The 23,816-nt window shown below is 45.0% G+C and overlaps 1 protein-coding gene across 1 annotated transcript in view; it reads right to left on the bottom strand.

The window, feature by feature from the left end:
• The window catches only part of KIAA1549L (KIAA1549 like), a 121,096-nt gene that overhangs the window by 91,630 nt on the left and 5,650 nt on the right, over positions 1–23,816 (bottom strand). Inside the window, exons 3-8 of the mRNA XM_008686828.2 lie at positions 23,176–23,291; positions 20,133–20,352; positions 19,185–19,318; positions 12,485–12,647; positions 10,874–10,933; positions 4,252–4,403 (exon numbers count right to left, since the gene is read on the bottom strand). Coding sequence (XP_008685050.2) covers positions 4,252–4,403; positions 10,874–10,933; positions 12,485–12,647; positions 19,185–19,318; positions 20,133–20,352; positions 23,176–23,291 — 845 coding nt within the window. The remainder of the gene's footprint in view (positions 1–4,251; positions 4,404–10,873; positions 10,934–12,484; positions 12,648–19,184; positions 19,319–20,132; positions 20,353–23,175; positions 23,292–23,816) is intronic.

Genomic DNA, 23,816 nt, shown 5'->3' with positions numbered 1-23,816 from the left:
TTTATTAGCAAATCACTTTTCGTCAAGCACTTGAATTGTTACTCATTTTTCAGTATTGTAGCTAATTGATCATCACTATAAATACATAAAACATAAATTTTTATATCGACCTAATGTTCTATATGCATGCCTCATAAACTCAACTAACACTTCATTTTTGAATGGTTAGTTTGTTATCAAGTTTTCACTACTCTAATTAACAACTGACCAACATTATAGTATAGTATTTTCCAAAGTGTATATTACAGATTACGAGCTTCATAGGATATTAAAAGATATTACAGAAATGTTCATAGCAATATTGGTCACGATAGCAAAAAACCCTGAAAATTCAAAAGTTACGAACAGTGGAATGGATTAATAAGCTATGGTACGGTCACAAAATGAAATATTATAGATTAGTATAAATAAACTATGGCCATTTGTATGAACACGGGTGAATACAAAAGCCTGATAATAAGCAAAAGAAACAAATCACAGAATATAAAATTCAAACACAGGCAAAACCAAATGGTGTAGTGTTTAGGGATATACACGTGGATGGTAAAATCTACATAGGAAATACAGGCATGAATTAAAGCAAAATTCAGAAGCACACTCAACTCTGATAGAAAGGAAGGAGTATGTATAATCAGAGAAGACACATAAAAGGCTTCTGGGATAAGGTAAGGGGAATGTTCTTGTGCTTTGGGTTGTGGCTTCCTTTTATTAGTGTTCTTTGAAGTCTACATGACTTTATAGTCCTGTGTATGTCTGCTATACATACCAATTACAAACAGATATTACTACAACTCAATAAAAAATGGGTTTAAAAAAATCTGACCAGACACTTCAGAAAGGAAGGTATCTGTATAGTCAACAAACGTATACAAAATGCTCAATGGGGAAATTAAAAGTAAAACCACAGGACACCACTATCACCCAGCAGAATGACTGAAATAAGGGCCAACAATATCAAGTGTTGATGAATGTGAGGAGTAACCGGAACTCTACATCTGGTTGGTGGCAGGTAAAATGGTAAACTTTGGGAAAAGGTCTAGCAGTTTCTCACGGAGCTAACATACACCAACTCTAGGAACCAGCAATCCCACTCCTACACACTCAAGAGAAATGAAAATATACGGCCATAGAAAGACTTGAAGAAGAATGTGCATAGCAGCTTTGTTTATAATAGCTGAAAACTGGAAAAGGTCTGGGGGTCTCTCAACAGAAAAATGGGTAAGCAAACTGTAGCATATTCATATGAGGGAACGTTATTCAGCAATAAAAAGGAGTAAACTCCCCGATAACACAACATGATGGACCTAAAAAAACGTTACACTGAGTCAAAAAAGCTTTATACAAAAGAGAATCTACTTATGTATATGAAATTCTGGAACAGTCCAAACTGATCTATGGTATGGAAATGAATATGTTACCGACTATAAAATAGTAACACCGTACACTGTTAATTATAGAACCTAGATAGTGAGTTTATTGGTGTTCACTAGATAATTTTTTCACTTTTGCATGAGTTTAAAAATGTTCATAATCAAATGTTGGAGAAATATAGGTATTACTAAAAATAAGATTCTTATTGGCCCTTAAATTTACGGACCAGCGCGCTGAACAAAATTAAGGCATTTCTTTACTGCAGGTCTTTCTAGAGTCTTTGGTATGCCAATAGGCCTTGGGAATCTTCAAGAAGGGGCTACAGGATGAAGCCTTGCCCAAAATGATGTGGCCACAGAGCCCCTTTGCCCCAGGGCACCTTTTAGGACCATTTTTCTGGACACTCTCTGAGAAACACTGTTCCACTCTCTTTGTGTTCACCTCTATGTCCTCAAAATGAATTTCCAGGAGTAAATTTGTGACTATCAAGGAGGTTCTTGTCTAAATTACTCACCTCCCTTCCACAGAGGTCATACCCATTTACTGTGTTTGAAAGCGCCCATTTCACTGTATCCTCACCAACACTGAAGGGCATCATTATAAATCCTTGGTACGTGAAAATGATAACTTGTGGCGGTTAAAATTTGCATTACGTTGATGGCAAATGGAGTTAAACATTTAAAAAAATGTTTACTGGTCATATGTATTTCTTCTTCAGACTCAGTTTTTCCGATGTGTTCACTAGAGAAATATCGTTACATTCTAGACATACACATTTTCATACTCATGAAAGTGGCTCATCTTTTAAAACTCTCTGAGCCCAGAAAAAAGGCCTCTGGGTGGAAGGATGATGTAAGCTCCGTAGAGCGAATTTTATTCGGGAAATTCGGGCATGTCATTCCTGTCCCTCCTGGGAGAGGAGGTAAGGACAGTGTTGGCACAAGGGAGGCAGAAGGTGAATGGGCATTCAAATATTTAATAACTTCACTCAATTTCAATTTCGATTTCATTGCAAATTCTTCTTACCAAGATTTCTCCAAGGATGATGTGAGAACGTGATCCACAGCTTCTATAAACTAGGGATTTGCAGAAATAAATCCCTGCTTACTTCACTCAGACTTTCCAGGCAGCTATGGGCCAAGCACATTGAGTACTCAGAAGAAATGAGGAAAGACTACCTCGCTGGGCTCTTTGTTTCAACACGTAGAATGTGTTAGGTGTCTTAGGTTTACAAAGAACTCCAGGATTATAGGGTCGTTGTTTCTCCCCCTTCAGCTGAGGCAAATCCCATTTCACTGTCTGAGTCCCAACAATTTCCTTTCTGTTATTTGGAGAAGCGTGAATTATAGGGCTCACATGGACCCCACAGAGGGTAAATCATTAACCCTGGCTTTACCTGGTCCCAGGCTGTCACAGACCACAAAGCAACACCTAACAGGACAAAGGGCCAAATTCACCAACTGTGAAGGGAGGACCGTGAGTCTCCCTCAGGGCCATGATGCTTGACTCAGGCAGGGAAGCGTGTTCCAGAAAACGGGTTGTTTGTACTTTCAAAATTGCCTGGGGACAGGATCTGCAGACAGATTGGAGTAATGTCTGTAATTTCCTTTAAAACGCTTCCTCTTAGACACGGTGATATCAAACATGTGTGTTTGGGTTAAGTTACACCCTCCATGTGGCAATTGGATCACGGGTTCACACCCCAGGGGCAGTCTGCTAGATTCCAATTAGGAAGCCCACACTCTGGAGGCAGCCACCAGCCCTGCTTCTGTACTTTGATACCTAGCTCCACAGAGCTTTGTTAATTAGCATAACAAACATTAGCCGTCAGTTCTCATTTTCGGTGAAATTAGTGGTATTCAAGGTATGTGGGTTGGCTAGAATATGCTGGAGATGCCCCCACTCTGGCTTGAATTGAATAAAGAATCGAAAGAACCTTGGAGCCTCTACCTTGGGATGGCCATGGCGTCCGTTGGGTTCCCTCTGAAGCAGACTCTGAGTTGAGCACTTGGAGATTTTTTGGGGAGGTGCAAGGAACTGACTGACGGGAGGTGATCCAGGGGGTGGAAGGGAGCTAGCGAGAGGTACGTTATTAATCTAGTTACCACAGTGGGTAGCTAAAGCTTAACTCTACGGGAAAGCTCTGGCAATTACTGAACACATACATTGCGGAATTCCCCTAGCCAGGGAGCAAGAGGGCTGTCATGTTCACACCCCCATCACTCATGAATTCCCAGGCACTTCCAGCCAGCTACTTCCAGCCAGCCACGGCATGGACCAAGTGGGTTCTGGCATCTCAAGAGCAGCCCTTCAATAAAGACACAGCAGTGGCTGTTGGAAGTCCACTGGCATTCGATAGAAATGGGAAGGGATTTGGACAGTGCACCAGTAAGGTCTGCTACAGCTCCCTTGCCTAAGTCCCTGTGTGGTCCCCTGTCCAATATGAATGTGGAGGGCTCTGTCTGTTGAAACTGACTAATTAAGGATCACAGAATCCTGCCCCTGGAAAATTGATCCAGTGCGTCTGCCATCCACAGTAGTGGTGGCAAGAGGCCCGAAGTCCCCGAGCTCTGGGACTCCATCCAGTCTCCAGAACAGGTTGGGAGCAGTCAGTCTGTGCTTGCTTACTAATAACTTTTGTTTAATAAATATGTGCACGTGTACAGAATTTGTTCTGAAACTTTACAGTCTAGGAGGGAGACAGGCAGGGGAGTAGCTCACTCTCACCCTCCTCCATGATTTTGATGGTCGTTGACCATGAACCCCCAAAGCCTAAGAGCCGTGTTGATGAAATGCTCCTCTGCACACAGCACGGTTTCCTTAGTTTCATGACATTCTGCACATTTATTAGAAGACCCCAGTGCCTTGGCACACACCCACCTGCACGGTGTAGCTTCCCAGGGTGGTGGCCCGTTTAAACCGCCGGCCTTGTTGCTGGGACATCATGAAGAGCTGGGCCAGGCGCTGCTCCATGACCCGGGCGAAGCTCTGGTTGTGCAGGCCCACCAGCGAATTGTCCACGCCCTGTAGCACTGTGGAGGCAGAAGGCAGGGGGGTTGCTCAGAGGACAGACTCCCTCCTGACTCAGAGAACACAAACCCCCCCCCCCCCCCCGCCAGCCCTGCACCAGGCACAAAGGGCCGTGCGCCCTATCTCATGTTAGGGTTTGGCAGTTCTTACCTCATTTCACCCTCAGAACAGCCCCAGGGGGTAGGAATCACTGTCCTCATGTTATAGATGCTGAAAGGTTATGTGACTTATCCAAGGTCATGCACCTAGTAACTGGCACCGTCAGGGATTGAACCCATGCTTATGTAACTCCAAAACCTAGGCTCTCCTCCAGAAGCTGTGACATGCCTAATGCTGTTGTATTTAATCCCAACCTTATTTAAGATGTTATGTGTTGTTAGAGACCATGTGGGAATACAGCATAGCTGCAGGTATGACTAATTGGATCCTTCGCTGGTTCCCACTCGGAAGGCCTGGCTCAGGGCTACCCTTAGTGCATTTCCCCCTCTCAGCAGCTTTGCTAAGGAATCGGAGCTCCCTCCTGCAACTCAGCTCCTAACGCCTAGACAAGCCAGTGTCCTGTTCAGTGTCCTCATCTCTCCCTCCTCTATGGGGTCGTTTTGGGACCCACCTCTCAAGTGGCCCACAGCCTCTCAGGTACTCCCCTATACGAGAAGGACAGTGTAATAGAAAGAGTGGGCTGGCACTTGCCAGTTGTGGGGCTTCAGGCAAACCACTGGCCCTTTCTGAGTCTGAGTCCTTCTCTGTAGAAAGGGAATAAGAAAGTCTACATCACAGCAAATCTATTCCTCATGGGCTATAAGGTTGAAATGAGACAAGACATACGAAGCAGCTTAGCACAGTGCCTGGTGCGTAGAAGGTGAATGAAATTCCTCTTTCCAGCCCTGCTCGCAGTTGTGTTTCTTCTATACCCTGGGCTGTCTGGGTAGGTAAGGCACTAATGATGGACCTCCAGGCAATGGCTAGTGCATGCACGGAGGAGACCGCCGTGAACAGCAGGGCTATCCTAGGACTGAAAGGTCACTCACTAGGGGAACAACTTCCTTTTGCTGTCTACCCCCAAAGCCCGGTCCTTCCTCCAAATCCCTTGAGGAACACACATCACCCCAAACACGCAAACACTGCCTCTAAACACAGTCAGCCCTGAAATAAAAAGATGCTAAAAAAACAAAACAAAACCTCATCTTTTTAAAGAGACAAAAACTTACAATGGGCTCTGGAGGTAATACAAGATTTTTCTTTTTTCTTTTTTTTTTTTTTTTAAAGATCTTTTTATTTATTTGACAGAGAGAGACAGCCAGCGAGAGAGGGAACACAAGCAGGGGGAGTGGGAGAGGAAGACGCAGGCTCCCAGCGGAGGAGCCTGATGTGGGGCTCGATCCCAGAATGCTGGGATCACGCCCTGAGCCGAAGGCAGATGCTTAAGGACTGAGCCACCCAGGCGCCCCCAGATTTTTCTTTTTTTTTAATTTTTTAAGTTATTTATTTATTTGACAGAGAGAGAGAGAGCACAAGTAGGGGGAGCAGCAGGCAGAGGGAGAAGGAGAAACAGACTCCCCGCTGAGCAGGGACCCTGATGTGGGCCTCTACCCCAGGACCCTGGGATCACGACCTGAGCTGAAGACAGACACTTAACGAATGAGCCACCCAGGTGCCCCAAGATTTTTCGTTCAACAGAATTTGTTTGACCATAGTCCAGCCAAGGGCCATTACCACCACCCACCTACAGGGATATGGGAATAGCCCAAAGAAAGAGCACGTGTTGTTACTGTGAGCGCATTCTGAACAGGGCCACAATGAGCAACGGAGGGCAGCGCGATGCAGAGGACGACGCTGAAACCGATCAAGAGAAAAATACAACCCACAGCTGAGCCTCCGAAATTGCTTCTTCGAAGCCACAATTGCCAAATAATCCCCATGGAGGACATAAAGCAGCTCCCTTCCTAGAGCCCTTGTGAGGGACTACCAGCTCATCTGTCAGCAGAATTCCTGCAAACAAAGATAAGACATGTCGGCACTGCTCCCTCCCTCCGTGGCAGGTCCCAGAGAGGCCCCTCAGAATATCCCTTGACACAGCCATCAGGCTGAGGAAGGGCCAGCCTACCTCCTGGCCCCAAAGAGGAGAGGCACGTTCTTGCTGCTTCAAAGATGTGCCTCTGGTAAAATTACAGAACCACTGCTGAAAGATTTCTTCTTTTTTTCTTTTTAAATTCGGCTCCATGCCCAGCATGGAGCCCAACACAAGACTTGAACTCACAACCCTGAGATCAAGACCTGAGCTGAGGTCAAGAGTTAGACGCTTCACCAACTGAGTCGCCCAGGCGCCCCTTGAAAGATGACTTCTCAGTTGGCCTCTCCTGACTCCCAGGCAAGAGGAAGAGTGGGGCCACAGGACAGTCAAAGGGCATCATCATGGGTTACTCTAAGGGAATCCCAGTGATGACTCAAGGGCCGACATCAAAGAAAGGGACAGTCAAAGCCCCCACATGATGAAAAAGTTTCAGAAATAGGGAGTGGTGACAGCTACACAGCACTGTGAATGTACTTAATACCACTGAATTGTATGCTGATAAATGGTTAAAATAGTAAATTGCATGTTATATGTATTTTACCCCAATTTTTTAAATTGAGGGAACACAAAAACCAAACCAAACCACAGCCTTCAGGGAGGTGCAGGAGGCCGTGGGAACCTCCCACAGAGTTACATGGAACCTACAGCCGGACAGTTCCCACATGCCTCACCGCTCCGTTTGCAAAGAGAACGCGTCCCCCCTAGGAGGCAGCTGAAGAACTGAGGGTTGGAGCCAGGGGTCTGGCTTTGCATCCTGGCTCCCCCTTAGTGAGTACTTTTGGGCAAGTCGCTTAGTTCCTTTGTACCCCGGTTCGTCATCTGAAAACACAGGCATCATAATCTACTCCTGACTGTGTCATTGTGGAGAACAGATACTTTATTTAAAATAAATGCTTTGAGCAGAGTGCTGCAGGCACTTGAGAGGGTCCCATAAATGCTAGCTGTGGCTGTTGCTCAAATGTGCCCCTTCTTGTTAGCCACATTTTTCCCAGAGGAAGAAATAACTGTGTTCCAGGATGGTGGCTCCCGCGGCTCCTTTCCTTTCCCTGGAGAGGTGCAGCAGGCCTCAGGCTCCCAGCCCTCTCTGCCCACCTAGAAGGGACTGGAAAGGGGCGTGCAACTCTCAGAGCCGCCCTGAAGCAGGAGGGGAGCTCGGACCCTGGCACAGGTGCCCAGGAAGACAGGAGCCCGTGAGCACATCAGCCAGGGCCCTGGCCACCCACCCTTGGTGCTGACTCAGCTTATAGGAGGCGGGCAAGTCCCTGGCTGTGTTCCTAGGAGCTCTCCAGAAGATTCCGTGGCTGTTACATCGCTGGTCTCTTAGTCCTTCTTTATTTACAACTGCACTGGGCTCTAAAATTCCAACAATCAGCTCAGCCTGGTTCAGCTTCCTATATTGAAGCTGAGCCGTTTTATGTGTTGTTGAATCCCATACATTCAGAGTCAAAAGAACTGGAAGGATCAGCTCCTCTCTTCTCATTCCACAGGTGACAGCAGGACACCCAGAGGGCCTGAGTGACCTGCTGAAGGACACACTAGGTTAGCAGCAGCTGGGCTGAGACCGGAAGAAATCCTGAGACTGCTGGGTCTGGGATACTCTGACTCTGGCGGTACAATAAAGCCAAGCAGATAAACCTAAGATGAGCTCTGACCTCTGTGAGGCAGCAGTATTAAGTCAGTGTCTCTATCTGGCCTCATCCCTACAACCCTGACCATGGGACCCATGGACAGCAGAGGGGGCTGCAGGAAGCACCCTAACTAAGCCACTGCTTTTCCACCAGCGAAGGACCCACGCTCAGGAAGGGGAGAAGAGTGCAAAGACATATATTTTTGAAGATTTTACTTATTTATTTGAGAGAAAGAGAAAGAGCACGAGCAGAGACGGGGCAGAGGGAGAGACAGAGAATCCCAAGCAGACTCATGCTGAGCATGGAGCTGGATGCGGGGCTCGATCTCATGGCCTTGAGATCATGACCTGAGCCAAAACCAAGAGTCAGATGCTTACCCACCTGAGCCGCCTAGGTGCTCAGAACATATTTAATGTAAGTTTAGCAGGAAAGCAGATGGAAACATGTCAGGGTTTCATAATACCAACACTAAAAAGGAAAGGTGCTCCCCATTCGCTGAGCTGTTGGCATGAGGAAAAGACAGAGTGCCCGAGTCGGATATCTGGGGGCGAAGAGTAGAGCGGTTTCAAGGAGCTGTGCCTCTGAGCCGGATAAACAAAGCTGTCTTCATCTCAGTTTCCACTCCCCTACCCCTTCTGTAAATGATAGCCAAAGGCCGGTGGTGGCTGCACAGGAGTGTAGAAAGTGGGTCCTAATCCAAAGGGAAGGAAGGAGGGACATGCTGACACTGGTCCTCACCCCTCCCACTGGTACTACCTGACTCAGCTAGCCCCAAACACAGTGGCAGGGGCCACCGTGTACTCTGATTACCAACAGCAGTAACAGCAACAACGTAAGCAAATGAGGGTTACCTCGGCGGGTGGGCAACGGGTGACGTCCCAGCATGATTTTGTGAAGGTTATGCCACTAAAACAGAGGCGGGGCGAGACCCACGTACATGGGGAGGTTGTCAAGGACAGCCCGTGTTTAAGGGCAGATGTAAACCTCACAGTTAATCGAAGAAGAGACGGCTGCAAGTTAAAAAGCAGCATTCCTGCTGGAGGAAACATGATGCTGGACGTGTTGCATAACCTGCTGGCTCAAAAAGGCGTCTCCCTCTTGGGCATAAACTCTGGGTTTGTTTGTTTGTTTTCTTCCTTTCTTTCTTTCTTTTTTTTTTTTTAGAGAGAGAGTACCAGGAGAGTTGGTGGGGGGGAGGAACAGAGACAGCGGGAGAGAGAGAATCTCAAGCAGACTCCAGGCCCAGGCCAGAGCCCGATGCAGGACTTGATCCTGCAACCCTGAGATCATGACCTGTGCCGAAACCAAGAGTTAGACGGACACGTAATTGACTGAGCCACCCAGGTGCCCCTTTTTTCCTTTTAAAATACATTTCTTTAGTTTGCCTTCTTGGCAGGTAAAATAATCTCTACAGAGCCATGGCTCCGTGGGGGAGAAAGAAATGCAATTTTCTGCGATTTCACAGAGGTCTTGAGCAGACCTCCTCGAGCAGGGGGTGTGCTCCTTTGTTAGGGTTCTAGGCAGCAGTCTAGCCTAGCGATTGCATGTTTGGGACAGCACGTGAGGGAGGGGATGGGGCAGGGACGAAGGGAGGGAGGTTTCAGACAGGCCTGCCCAGGCACATCTTCCATGACTTGTAAGATCTTCCTCCCTCTTTGTTATGGGCTGAATTGTGCCCTCCCCAAAATTGTATGTTCGTGTTCTGACCCCCTATACCTCAGAATGGGACTATTTTTGGAGATGAAGCCTTTAAAGAGGTGATTAGGGCAAAATAAGGTCGTATGGGTGGGCCCCAATCCAATATGCTGGGTGTCCTTACAAGAAGAGGTTCGGACACAGACGCACACAGAGGGAAGACGTAAAGGAAAGGCGGCCATCTACGAGCCAAGGAGAGAAGCTCCAGAAGAAACCAACGCTGCTGACACTTTGATGTCAGACTCCCAGCCTCTAGACTTGTGAGAAAATAAACTAGTTGCGGAAGCCCCAGAAGTCTGTGGTACTTCATTATGGCAGCCCTACCAACCTAATACCTTCCCTTCCCCCTCCCCCTCCCCCCCCCCAGGGACAGCTGGGCTGGTCACTTCCCCCACAAACATGTCTTCTCTCTTTGCTCCCAACCCTTGCTTCTGTACGATTTCCAAAGCAACTGTCTGGCTTTGGAAAAACACAAACAAGAACTTTTTTGCTGTTTCATAAAGCTCAGCTGGGAAATGTCAAAGAAAAAAAGAAAATGTCACCAAAACACCCTTCTACTTCCATCCGCCCTCACTGTCAGGACACGCCTGGGCTCCACCAGGATTAGTGTAGGTGTGGGGCGTGTGCCAGGGGAGAGAGAAAAGTGCACGCCCAGCATTCCTCTGCCTTTCACTGGGGTTTTGTAGGGCAGAGCAGAAAGGCCTATCATCTTTAAATAAACAACCATCCCATGGACATCCCCTAGACACCCACAGGTTACTGCCGTACCTTCTGAGTGGTCCACGTTTTGCAAAGAGGAGGCCAGTGGACTTTACAGGTTGCTGTTTTGAATGGTTATCTAAGATTCACCTTCAGGGCTATCTTTTCTTAGCTTACTTTATCCATTCTGGTCCTATGGAAGTAACTCCCTGACCTATAAGGCAGGACCAAGGAAAAGATGCTGATCCTATCACTGAATGGCATGCAGTTTTAATTATTATAATTATTTTTTAGTTTTGGGGTCTTCTTTTGACATGCAGTTGTAAAAAAAAACAAACCAACCTGATAGGGGGAAAGAGGGAGTAAAATAAGAGATTACCTGTAATTACCCAATAGTCTCTGGTTGTTTCTGATATATCAAGGTTAGGATATTCCAGCGCTAAAACAAACAAGAAACACACCAAGTTACTTTCGCAAGCTTTATATGCAAATATTATTAAGGAAAATGGACACAGGTGACAAAACATCGAACAGCTAAATTTGGCTTTAACATTCTCGGGGAATTCCAGGGCATATAGGCCAAAACTATCTTGCTGTTCTGAAAAGTGAAATACTCAGTAAAGGGCTAACTTTCAGATGAAGAGTATTCTAGGGTTTGTGAATTTCTGTTCTATTTTTTTCCATCAAAAGATTCCTAAGTGGAATGTCTTCACTATCAAGGCTCACAGCTAGAACCTATCTTAACTCTAGCTTTCTTTGTGAAAATTATCCAACCATCACTAATGTTTTTAGGAAAGATCATCTCTTGAATGGATTTTTCCAATGTTGAGGACTAAGTGTATTATTAGCCAAATGTTTGTGACAGTCTCATATTTTTGCAGGTATGGTGACCATAAGAGTTCATTGATAGGAAGGGTTTAGTGCAATGCCTGACACATAGTAAGTGCTCGATAAATCTTAGTTGCTGTTATTATCAGAGTATCAAGAGGAAAGAAAATAAATTCTTCACATGCTGCCATGTGACATAATGAAAGCCATCTTTCATGAGATCATCTTTTCCGTAAAATCCAGAGTCATCTTTCCTTACTGCGTGGAAATTCACAAAAGCCTGCCATTAAACATTCAAAAAAAAAAAAAAAAGTCTTAGTGGCTACTGTGTGCTAGGTACATCCACACACACCATTTTATTAATTTACAGTATCAAATGTAACCACAGAAGGAAACAGAAGCGATCTTGCTAATATGTGTTTAAATGAAAACTTGACCAGTGACCTTGAGAAATGTATTAACAATTAAATTTAACAGCACCCATCTTGACTTCCTTTGGCTACCGAGTAAGTGTTTGGGCACAAAACGTAGGCTGCATTGTCTTCGGAGGCTATGCCCGCTGCATGGTAATGAGGATTACGTAACTGAAGCATCAGAGGAAGAGAGGCCGCAGGACTGACTACGGGGACTTGATCCAGTGAAGTCACAGTGCTGATTGCATATGAGCTGCATTATGACATCTACAGCCAGGGCCAGGGCCGAAGACTATGTGGTGATGGCACAAGTGGGGGAAACGACTGCAACCCAGATTGCCACGAGGACTGACGCCCTACGGGGCAGTTACTGTAAGTTCAAAAGCAGACTGCTTGGGTTCAACCCCAGGTTCCATATCTCATTAGCTATGTGAGAGTGAGCGTCTTGTGAACCTCCTGGAACTTCAGTTTTCTCCTTTGCGAGGTGGGGCTCATCTTGTCCTACCTTACAGGGCGCTTTGTGAGGATTCGATGACGTAAGATACCTGAAGGCTAAAGGCACCAAGTGAGTGCTTGCTTCCGCTGTGCAATAAACTTGTCATCAATTCAACCCCCATTTATCACCAATTCCAGTTATTTTATGATAAAAGGGTTAGTCTGTGCCCAGAACCATAGATGTTCCTTAAATGGGGAAAGGACCCGGGGGCAGTGGGGAAAGGCAGCGTCCCCGCGTGGTGTGACATACTCACGTTCGGCAATGGTGAGCGGCGGGTACGTGAGGTAGAACCCAACCAGCTCAGCCGACAGCTGGCGGAGGAGGCTGCTGGCGACCGTGCCGTTGAGGAAGGAGCTCCGGTTGCCCACCACGTACACCAGGGTGACCGTCTGGGAGGCGCTGGATGTGCTCACAATCTGAATCGAACAGGAGGAAAGGGGAGCGAGACATGCCACATCAGATGAGGGTCTGTTTCGTGGAGGCCATGGGAGAAGTTCAAGCAGAAGTTGAGGGGGGAAATGAAAGGGAGGGTGAAAAAGAGCAAGAAAGAGACAAGAATAACAACCCTCGTCATTGACGGATTGCTCGCTGCGTGCCGGGCATCGTGCTAAGGGCATGTGGTCTCATTCAGTCCTCAGCACAGCCCTATGAGGTGTATCCAGTTAGGACTCCGTTTTACAGAGGAGGAAACTGAGGCCCAGAATGATCAAGAGACTTGTTCACGATCACACAGATAATAAGTGATGTAGCCAGGATTCGAACCTAGGCAGTCTGAGTTTAGGTTTTAAGCAGGTGTGTGTATCTTTTCCAAGGCCTAAATAGCCTCAGGTTACTTTTATGGTTCTGAAAATACAAAACAGAGCATAGAAATGTTACATCTGAGAGGGCTCAACTGCTCAGAGAAAGCCTGAGTTAAATTCTGGGGGCATCTTTAAGTTTCTACACGGCTGATCACCATACTTAGTGAACAGACAGTGATTAAACCTGATTCCAAAAGGAATTCAGAAATATAAAATAGCCTTTTTAGAGAGTGATTACATTTCCTGTGACCTATTAAATTCAATATAGAATATGTAACTATTACTATGAGATGGTGTGGTTTTCTTCTCGAATTTTGTCGCAGTTTTTTAGTTACTGGAAAATGCGGCTTTCTGGGTCAATGTATGGACAAAAATATCCCACAGATGAGATTTGAAAAACAGATGCAGTAGGAAGTCATTCGACTGGGTGCGACAGTGTGGGCTTCTGTACTGACGTCTACACCTCCCCCTTCCAGATTCACCCGCCACCCACCCACCCTCGTTTTGTTCCGCAACCCCCAAGGCAGACCCTTGTGGACCACCTCAGTGGGCTCCTTTCCCTCCCGCTTCGGCTAAAAGGAGCTCGGGAAGTTGTGGGACAGTGGGAGGAGAGTGAGGTCCGAGAATTGGTGTCGGGGACTCCCTCCCCACAGCATGGCTCCCGTAGGGCAGCTCTGGCTTCCTGTAACTGCTCCCTCCCCTCGCCCCATCAGGCCCCAACACTTAACAGCCAAGGGTACTGGACTCGCCCTGTGGTTTCCCAAGAGCCTGCCCACACTGCTGCAAAGGGTCCCTTTTATTAGACTTTCTTCAAATTACCTTCATCCGAGTGTGCCCTTTCTTCCTGTAGAGAGCTGTCCTGTCTTTCCTGGACTTTGTGCATTCAGACATAAATATCCCTGTAACTTTCCTTTTAAACGTTATTTTGAAGAAGACTGTCAAGAATAGCTTCTTCACATTATTTCGCACTTTCCCCCATAAGTGGAAGTTGCTAGTTAATTCTTTAACACAGAGCCTATAGTCCCATGATTTAGGGTACACCACGTCAACACTGCTAGTCAACTTGTTCTCTCCTCTCTGAAAGAATTTTTGGGAATGGGGTTGAGCCACAGGTTTTCATGCCTCCTTCCCAGAGTACCAAAAAGAAAGGTGCTTCTTTCTGAATGATCCAAAAGACCTCTCCATACTGCCACCTAAAAAAACAGTAACTACAATAGCTTTTCAACCATTATCTCTAGCGTGAACATTCTCTTTTTTGCTTTTCAATAAAACGGAATCTCACTGGATCTCAAAGAAGCCTATATGGATATAGGTATGGATATTTCTACACATACTGCACTCGATCAGGTAAATTGTGGCAAAATACACATAAATTTTATCGCGTTAACCACTTGAAGCGGTCGCTCAGCGGCACGAAGCACATTCACGGTGTTGTGCAACCATCACCACCACCATCTCCAGAACTTTGTCATCTTCCCGAACTGAAACTCTGTACTTATTAAACAACTCTCCATTTCTTCCTCTCCCCAGCCCCTGAAAACCACCATTCTATTTTGTGTCTCTATTAATTCGACAAAACTAAACACCTTTTGTAAGTGGAATCCTATAGTATTTGTCCCTTTGTGACTGGCTTATTTCTCTCCGCATAATGCCCTCCAGGTTCGTCCATGTTGTAGCCTGGGTCAGCATTTCCTTCCTTTTTAGACGTGAAGAACGTTCCATTGTTATGCACACAGCACATTTCTTGTCCACTCATCTTGTCCAACCCACTGGGGTTGCTTCCACCTTTTGGCTAATGTGAATAATGTTGCTATGAACATGAGTGTACAGATATCTTTTCAAGACCCTGCTTTCAATTCTTTGGGGTATATACTCAGCAACAGAATTGCTAGATCGTGTTTAATTTTTTAAGGAACCATCATACCATCTTGCACAGGGCTACACCATTTGAGAAGTTCACCAGCAGTGCACAGGGTTCCGGTTTGTCCACATTCTTACCAACACTTGTTAGTCTCTTTTTTATAAAAGCCATCCTGATAGATGCGAAGTGGTTTTGGTTTGCATTTCCCTCACAATGAGTCACGGACAGCATCTTTTTCATGTGCTTATTGATCATCTATCTTATTGATCATCCCTAGATCTTCTTTGGAGAAATGTCTATTTATGCTCTTTGTTCATTTCTTTATGGGGTTGTTTTTATGTTTTTAAGTTGTACCACTTCTTTATATATTCTAGATTATAACCCCCTATCCTATATATGATTGGCAAATATTTTCTCCCGTTCCGTGGGTTGCCTTTTGATCATTAATTGTGTCCTTTGATCCAAAGAAGTGTTTAATTTTGGTGAAGTCCAATTTATCTATGTTTTCTTTTGTTGCCTATACTTTTGGTGTCCTAGCCAGGAAAAATCATAGCCAAACTCAATACCATGAAGTTTTCTCCTCTATTTTCTTGTAAGAGTCCTATGGTTCTGGCTCTCATGTTTAGGTCTTTGAACCACTTTGAAGTTAATTTGTGTATATGGTGTTAGAAAAGGTCCAATTTCATTCTTTTGTTTGTGGATATCCAGTTTACCAATACCATTGGCTGAAAAGACTGTCCTTCCCCATTGAGTGCTCTTGGCACCCTTGCCAAAAATCATTTGACCACATATGCAAAGGTCTATTTTTGCATTCTCTCTTCTGTTTCATTCATCTATATGTCTGTGTTTATGCCAGTACCACACAGTCTTATTATTGTAGCTCTGTAGTAAGTTTTGAAATCAGAAAGCAAGAAACCTCCAACTGTGCTTTTCTTTTTCAAGATTGTTTTGGCTATTCATGGTTCCTTGAGATTCCATACGAAGTCTAGGATAGATTTTCCTATTTCTGTGAAAAAAATTCACTGAGATTTTGATAGGGATTGCACAGAATCTGTAGATTGCTCTTGGCAGTACTGACCTCTTAACAAAATCAAGTCTTCCAGTTCATGAGCATAGACTGTCCTTTTTTTTTTTTTTTTTTTTTTTTGGTTTTCTTTAATATTCTCATTTTTTTATAGCTAAGAAAAGTGTGACCAATCTTGGTGGCTACTTAACACTAGCTTCATCAATAAGAGGTTCAAAGGCCTGAGACCAAGGTCATCTCGGCGTTCCCTGAAAATCCTGCCCTGTTCCCAGTAGAAGCAGCCCCTAAAGGGGGTACTTTACCACTTCCCCTTTACTCTTAGGCTCCTGTGGCTTCTGACCTTATCTCTTACTTCCCACTCGCTCACGCCACAATTCATTTAGCTGATTAGACCTAAAAAAGACTGGTAGAATGGAAGGCTGTTGTTCTACCTACCCAGAATCTATTCTCCTTTCTTCTATGACAGCACCACAATTTCCTCAGGTAAACACCTCTTCTCTCCAACTGGGTTCATGTGCTTTGTTTGGGTGGGGCTGCCCCACCCAAGTTCTAGAAGTGGGGATAGTCAGGCCTAGTTGATTGGGACATTTGATCTCCTTGGCCACGGTTACTGCTCCAGAAATTGGCACACAGGCCAAGTGGGTCCAATGAGAGCTGATCCCCAGATTTTACTGGAAGGCCACCAAAAAAGGCATTTTGGTTTCATAAGACTGTGAGCAATAAGGATGAGACAAACCTGGAGGTGCCAGGGGCCACCCCACTGGGCCTGAAGATGATGCAAACCCAGGGCAAGGCCGAGAGATAAAGAGAGAATTTCTGGAAGAAATCATATAAGTACTTGAATCAAATTGGGCCTGAAGGAAATATACTGTGAACCTTTCAGTTATAGGAGCCAATTACTTTTTTTTCTTGATTCTGTCATTCACAAACAAAAAGGTCCTAATTGAGTCTACTGCAATCTATCCCCTAATACCAATGCTATACAAGTTTTTTTTTAAAAGTTACTTTTTCAATGACTCTCTGAACAAATTAGGTATTTATGTGGTCCAGAAAGAATCCAAGGTGCCCCCCAAATTATACTTGATACATTAAACAGAAAGTTATTAATTACAAAACCAGGTCCTACAACAAGCCCAGAGGGATGGTTAGCACGTAGTTACATATATGCATGATACAGGGGCCTAGAGGGTTCCAAAATCCAGGCAACAAATTGGTTCTGGGCTTCCCGTCAGCCATGGCAAAAAGCAAAACAGGGTAAATGAAACAATTAGCCCAATTATCCATTCATTTCAAGAGCTGCTGAAGGGGTGCCTGGGTGGCTCAGTTGGTTAAGCGACTGCCTTCGGCTCAGGTCATGGTTCCAGGGTCCTGGGATCGCGCCCCGCATTGGGCTCCCTGCTCGGTGGGGAGCCTGCTTCTCCTTCTCCCTCTGCCTGCCTCTCCCTGTGCTTGTGCTCTCTCTCTCTGTCAGATAAATAAAATCTTAAAAAAAAAAAAAAAAGAGCTGTGGAAACGTTCAAGAGCATCTAAAATCTATTTACATGCAGTTTTCAGGTTGTCCGTTATAGTCTTTTCCAAGGAAACTTTGTTACTTGCTTATAAAGTTTCATCTCCTGGCCCATGACTATCATGTAACACGGTGTTCCTAAGGCCAGAAGCAGCTTATTTATCTTGGTGTCCCTCCCAGTGCCTGATGAATGGCAGGTGCTCAATGGGTCTGTGCTTCCTGAATACAATCAGAGCATGCTCTGCCGCCAAGCCCTAACTAGAATCATGCACCTGTGAGGATCACAAATCCAATCAGAAAGAAAAAGATCTCCCACAAGGGAGCTGAGTCATACTTCTTACATAAATCTTATGTTTGTGACACGTTTTTAGATCTTAATCTAATATGAACCAAATCATAATGAGATACTTCCATATAGACTTTGGATAAATCTAGAAAAGGAAAGCTGCTCGTTCAAATTAAATTGTGTGCTTTCTACATCATACTGGCTTTGCTGATAATTCACTTACGCTAAATGTCAATTTCAAAACCACTGGGTTTAATTGCAAAAGATTTAGTTCAGTGAAAACAGAGACATTGGGTTATACAGTTAATCAGAGAAATTTGGGGGCTGGATGAATATCATTAAAAAGCATCTGTCTTGGGGTGCCTGGGTAGCTCAGTCAATTGAGCATCCCAACTCTTGATCTTAGCTTGGGTCTTGATCTCAGCATTGAGTTCAAACCCCACGCTGGGCTCCATGCTGGGTGTGGAGCTTACTTAAAAAAAATAAAAGCAACTGTTTTTAGTGGGATGTTAGTTATGTAATTGCAGAAAAGTGGGTCTGAGAAAAGCTTTTGGTGGCATGTCTACTGTAAGTCCAGGAAACCGAAATATAGTAAACCAGGAGTGGGATTTTCCCAGGAAAAATTCATGTGTTTGCCAAAAGTTCCATAGTATAGCATAGTGGATAAGATTATCAGCTTTGGCTCAAGTCCTTGTTTCCTTCTTTACCAACCGTGTGACTTTCTGGAAGTTTCTTAGCCTCTTTCTCAGTTCCATCTTCTGTGAAATGGTGATAATAAAGGATAAAGACTTCAAAAGGATGTCTTGAGTATTATGTGGCAAAATATTTCTAAAACACCTAGCACACTCCTGGCATACGGTGAGCCCCAAATATAAAACATGTATGTATGTGTGTGTGTGTGTTTAAACTAAGGTGATGGTTCATGCGGATGTCTAAAAATAACTCAAAGCAAATCACAGGGTAGGCAAATCTTGATGAGTTAGCTGTTTAGAACTGACTCATTTTATGAGACATTTGATTCATTTTATGAGACTCTATCTTATATGGTATATCTAGTTCAATTTTTAAAATAGTAAATATATTGGGGCGTCTGGGTGGCTCAGTCGGTTAAATGTCCGACTCTTGATTTCGGCTCAGGTGATGATCTCAGGGTCATGAGATCGAGCCCTGCATCCGGTTCCGCAATGGACCCAGAGCCTGCTTGGGATTTTCTCTCCCTGTCCCTCTGCCCTTTCCCCCTGACTTTGTCTAAACAAACAAACAATACAAAATAAAACAAAATAGCAAATGTACTGGGAAGGCCAGAGGAAGTTTCACATGGGAAAATAAGTATAAAATCCCAAACCATAGCAGGTATAGCAAAACAGCATCCCTCCCGTCCTGGCCACACCGCAGCTTCGAAACAGGAGACCAAGTCACTTCTTGCCAACATTTGCATTATGCTTGGCCTCTGTCAACCACACAGGTAAAGTTACCTGAATCGTCAGGTTGCTTTTGGTATTCAGGACTTTCCTCTCAGCATCCTGGAAGGCCTTCTGCAGCCTCTGCTCCATCGTCTGAGCGAACTTGCAGGACTGGATGTTGTCGGACTGGCTCACGAACTGCAGCACTAGAAGGAGAGTAATAAATCAACACTCGCCGAAGTTCTGTGTCTCGTTCCTTGGACTCCACAGCAGTCATCATATAAAACAGCATTTTACATCCGTGAAATCAGGCAAATAAGGACAGACAAGGTTTGGCTGTAATGTTGGAAGTGGCTCTTAAAATGATTTGTGATAGAGAAGAATTAAAAGCACGATCAAACCCGAGATTCCCCCTAATGCAAAGGATTGTGTGACCATTTGGTTGGATTCTGCAGACATCTCCTCCAAGAATGATAAAAAACAAAGAGAGATCATCATGCCTTCTCTTTCTTTGGAGGGGGGAAGAAGTCAATTGACCTGCATCACTAAGTTGATCAAGTCTTTCAATTTCAATGGTTTCTCCACTCTCGTGGTCTATCAACCACCTGATCAGAATCACGAGGGAGCTTGAGAGGAAGATTCCAAGGCCTAAGCTCAGAGATTCTGATTCGGGGGCATTGGGGACATGTTGCTCCAAAGCATAGATTTTATGAATGTAGCTCTTATCAGTATCCACTGGTAATACAGAAAAAAAAATTAAAAATACAGTGCTTGCTGCTTATAAAGTACTAATTAAATGAATTGAGAAGGAAGGCTCCCGCAAAGGACTATTTCTAATAAATCCAGGGTTGGGAGTTTAGGTTTATGAGCAAGGAACGGGGACAGTTGATTAGTAGGGCCTTTGAGGAAGGTGCACAGGACCTTAAGGGAAGCTAGCCCTGGAGTGTGTAAACAGGTGTCCTCTTGATACTGCCCCCGATCCCGGAATGGACAGGAATCCTTTCTTTCTGAGGTACTTGCCTGTTCTCAGCTGGAGGTAGCCTGCAGGCTGGGGATTCCACGGGGAGGCAAGTACCGCCACCGACTGCAAGTTTGGGGTATGTTGTTTCAGATCTGCCGTGACGTTGCTGACCCCATAGACGCCCAGCATTTCGATCACGACGGCAGGCAAGTACACCAGCCTCCCTTTGGTAGCATAATAACCAACTGTGACGTTGTGAGAATGTTCCAGAATGTCCACCTACAAAACAAACAGACCCACAGAACTCAGAGTTTATTTCCGCGGTACTTTAAGTTCTTCTTGGTGTTTCTTAGAACCACAACTGTTCTGTTATTTAGCCGGGCTGGGGAATAAGATGTTCTCATTCAACAAATATTCTAATAATCCTATAAAGCATATATGGATTGGCAAGTCTCAAAATATCGGAATACAACAAAATACAATTTATTTCCAACCTACATGGAATAGAATTAAATCTGTGGGGATTTTCTTGACTCCTCAAATGCCTCAGTGTAATTCCATGAGCACCAAATGTCACCCAAGAAGGCAGAGAGGAGATGGCAGGCAAAAGAGATTTCCAGAGACAGAATGCTGGGAAAAACAGCTTTATTATAGTTCCCATCATTTATGAAAATTAAAAGGCAGAGATGATAGACGAAGTGGGGGCTTCTTCAGGACAGGGATTAGGTAGTAAATGAGGTGAATTTCTCTTTCTAAAAGCTAAGAGAAGGACTGTTTGGACTTCACTCCATTCCTGGCTTGTAAATTGGTTCAAGACCGAGGAGAGGATGTGGATGGGCTATGAAGAGTCTCTCTTAAAACGGAGTCCTCAGACACACTGATACACTGAGTTCTTTCTGACCTAACTGGAAGATTCTGAGGCTTTAGATTTTATTCTTATTTTGTTCTCCTTTCTTAGCGGTTTTTTTATTTTTTATTTTTTTAAAAGATTTTATTTATTTATGTGACAGAGAGACAGCCAGCGAGAGAGGGAACACAGCAGGGGAGTGGGAGAGGAAGAAGCAGGCTCCCAGTGGAGGAGCCCAATGTGGGACTCGATCCCGGAATGCCGGGATCACGCCCTGAGCCAAAGGCAGACGCTTAACGACTGCGCCACCCAGGCACCCCTCTTAGTGGTTTTTTAAAAAGATTTATTTCTTTCAGAGACAGTGTGAGAGCATGCAAGTGGGGGAAGGGGCAGAGGGAGAGAATCTCAAGCAGACTCCCTGCTGAGCTCAGAGTCTGAGGGGGTGGGGGCTGGATCCCAGGACCCTGAGATCATGACCTGAGGTGAAACCAAGAGTCAGATGCTCAACTGACTAAGCCACCCAGGCGCCCCTGCTTTTTTAGTGTTTTGTATTAACAGTTCAGGGTGCTTTTAATACATGCCCCTCCACCCCACCACATCTAATTCTTGCATTTCTATTGGTAATGTCATGTGTACTTGTCAAAGAAACCAGCAACAGGCTGCGTGTGCCTCTGCCCCCTCCACACTGTGTGTTCTTGGCCACTTTGGGACCTAAAGGTGGTGTTCAAGAAGACGGTACGTGGAACAAGAGAAACTTCTGCGTGGAGCAAGGACACAATGTTAAACAACAGCAGATCACCCCCTAAGAAAGTGACTCCCACTCCAATCCTAACGATCTCCAGGAGCAAGTCTCAGTTTGGGGATTATTTATTTTTAGCACCTCTCTAATGCTGGCTCATCATATTTTTAAACAAAGAGACACCAGGGACATCAGCCTTAGAGCCTTTCTCAAGCAACAATGTCTAGCTTGAAATTACCAAGTCGTTACCATTATTCTCATTTTTATGATTACCTTTTATTTGTGGTAAATGACCCCGATTTCTAGTCATGGCAGTAATATCAAACATCCTTTCAAAAGTTTTTAAAAAATGGGCCAATTTTTAAAAAATGAATTCATAACTAATCATCACAGTGGTCTGCGATGATATGCAGAAAAGATCAACACTGAAAGTAGTTTGCGAACAACCGAAGTTTGGTGAAAATTACCTGTCAGGTGACCAAATAGAAATACTCACATTTTCAACTTTCAAGTAAAGTTTCTGGTGCAGAAACCACAGATGCTTTTCACAAAATGCATTTCTTTCTTTCTTTTTTTCTCTCAGAATTATATAAAAGGGATTGACAGGGACGCCTGGGTGGCTCAGTCAGTTGAACATCTGACTTTTGGTTTCAGCGCAGGTCATGATCTCAGGGTCGTGGGTTCGAGTCCCATGTCGAGCTCCAGACTCAGCACAGAGTCTGCTTGAGATTCTCTCCCTCTCCCTCTGCTCCTTCTTACCGCCCGCCCCCCCACCAAAAAAAGAGATTGACAATGACCAATAAACTATGTAACAAACCTCATTCCTAGTCCTCGATGTGGTCATGGAGACCACGAAGCTGAATGCAGCTGCAGGACAAGCCTCAAAGGAAAAAAGCCACAGCAATATTTTTAAGTGGTGTAAAGCGTTGTCCACCAACTGCCAATCACATTTAGGGCTTTAAAACTTGGAATCAATCCAAGCGAGGGTAAAGCAAGGCTTCCATCACTGGGATATGCCGTGGAAATCAGCTGGCAGTTGTTAAATAGTACTTGGCATTAAAGTGCTTGGGGGAAAATGTTTATTTCCCTGTCTGCTGCTGGCTATTGAAGCAAAGTTGGACTCAATTTACAATAATTTTTAAATGTCCAGAAATAAATCACTATTCACAATGCTGAGGAAGATAAAGGGAAAAGCAATGGACAGTTTCTTGAGAATTAGACTCACAATATTAAATACTTTCCCTAAACGATGGGGTAATGGGACAATTTTAAAACAGTATATCCAGGCTTGAAAAAAAAATAGACAGATGGCAATTAACGTCCATTTTTCCATCTCAAAATTTGACCTTCTTCTCTTCAGTCACCACACGTTAGCTATTTGCCAAAATGAAGGAAGATGCTACTTCTGACGAGTATGATTATGGTACCCAGGGAGGAGGAGAACAATCTAGACATACTCTGAGCCCAAGAGGAAGATGTGGATGGTTTAGTCTAATTACAAAAGCGAGGGGCTTACGTGAGCCGAGATGTCATTCTGGTGGAAAGCCTTGCGCAATGCTTGGGTGAGCCCTTTGGCTAGATTGAACTTCAAGGTTTCACTGATCTGCGCTCTCCTCTGGGTCAGAAAGAGAACTGTAGGACCAAACAGAAGCACGGTAGTCAGGGTAAGGCAGCAGACCCCCTAATTACTGAGCTCCCCTCTCCTCTCCACCCTCCACCTTCTGCAAGTTCTGAATAAAGCTGGGGAGTGCAGGACCAACCAATGAGAGCCATGGGCAGGAGTAGTAGCTCTGTTGGTCCCACTCAAGTCCCAAGAAGGGAGGCCCTCGTATTTGTGTGACCCTAGAGGAGAGAGAGCAAATATGCTGGCTGCACCTCGTTTCTGACCAACGCTGCCTTTGAGTTTGAAAACTGGGTTCAGCAGTGCCTGGCCCTGATGGGTCTGCAAGAAAATGCATGCAAGAAAATTTCTGCAACAGCATTCCCTGCCAGCCTGCGGAGGTGCAGGCCCTGAGTGAGGTCCTGTAGCCTAAAACACCCCTGAATCAGGAAGGTGCAGCGCCCCCCACCCCACAAGTGGGACAGAGAGTGGGATGGAGACCCGGAGTGGACAATAGGCGCCTGTGATTGAATGTGACAGGCGCTGTTTGAAGGGAA

Source organism: Ursus maritimus, unplaced genomic scaffold (assembly GCF_017311325.1).
Source record: "Ursus maritimus isolate PB19 unplaced genomic scaffold, ASM1731132v1 scaffold_23, whole genome shotgun sequence".
Taxonomy (NCBI): domain Eukaryota; kingdom Metazoa; phylum Chordata; class Mammalia; order Carnivora; family Ursidae; genus Ursus; species Ursus maritimus.
The sequence above is the reverse complement of the archived record's forward strand: the minus strand, read 5'-3'. Positions and strand labels throughout refer to the sequence as shown.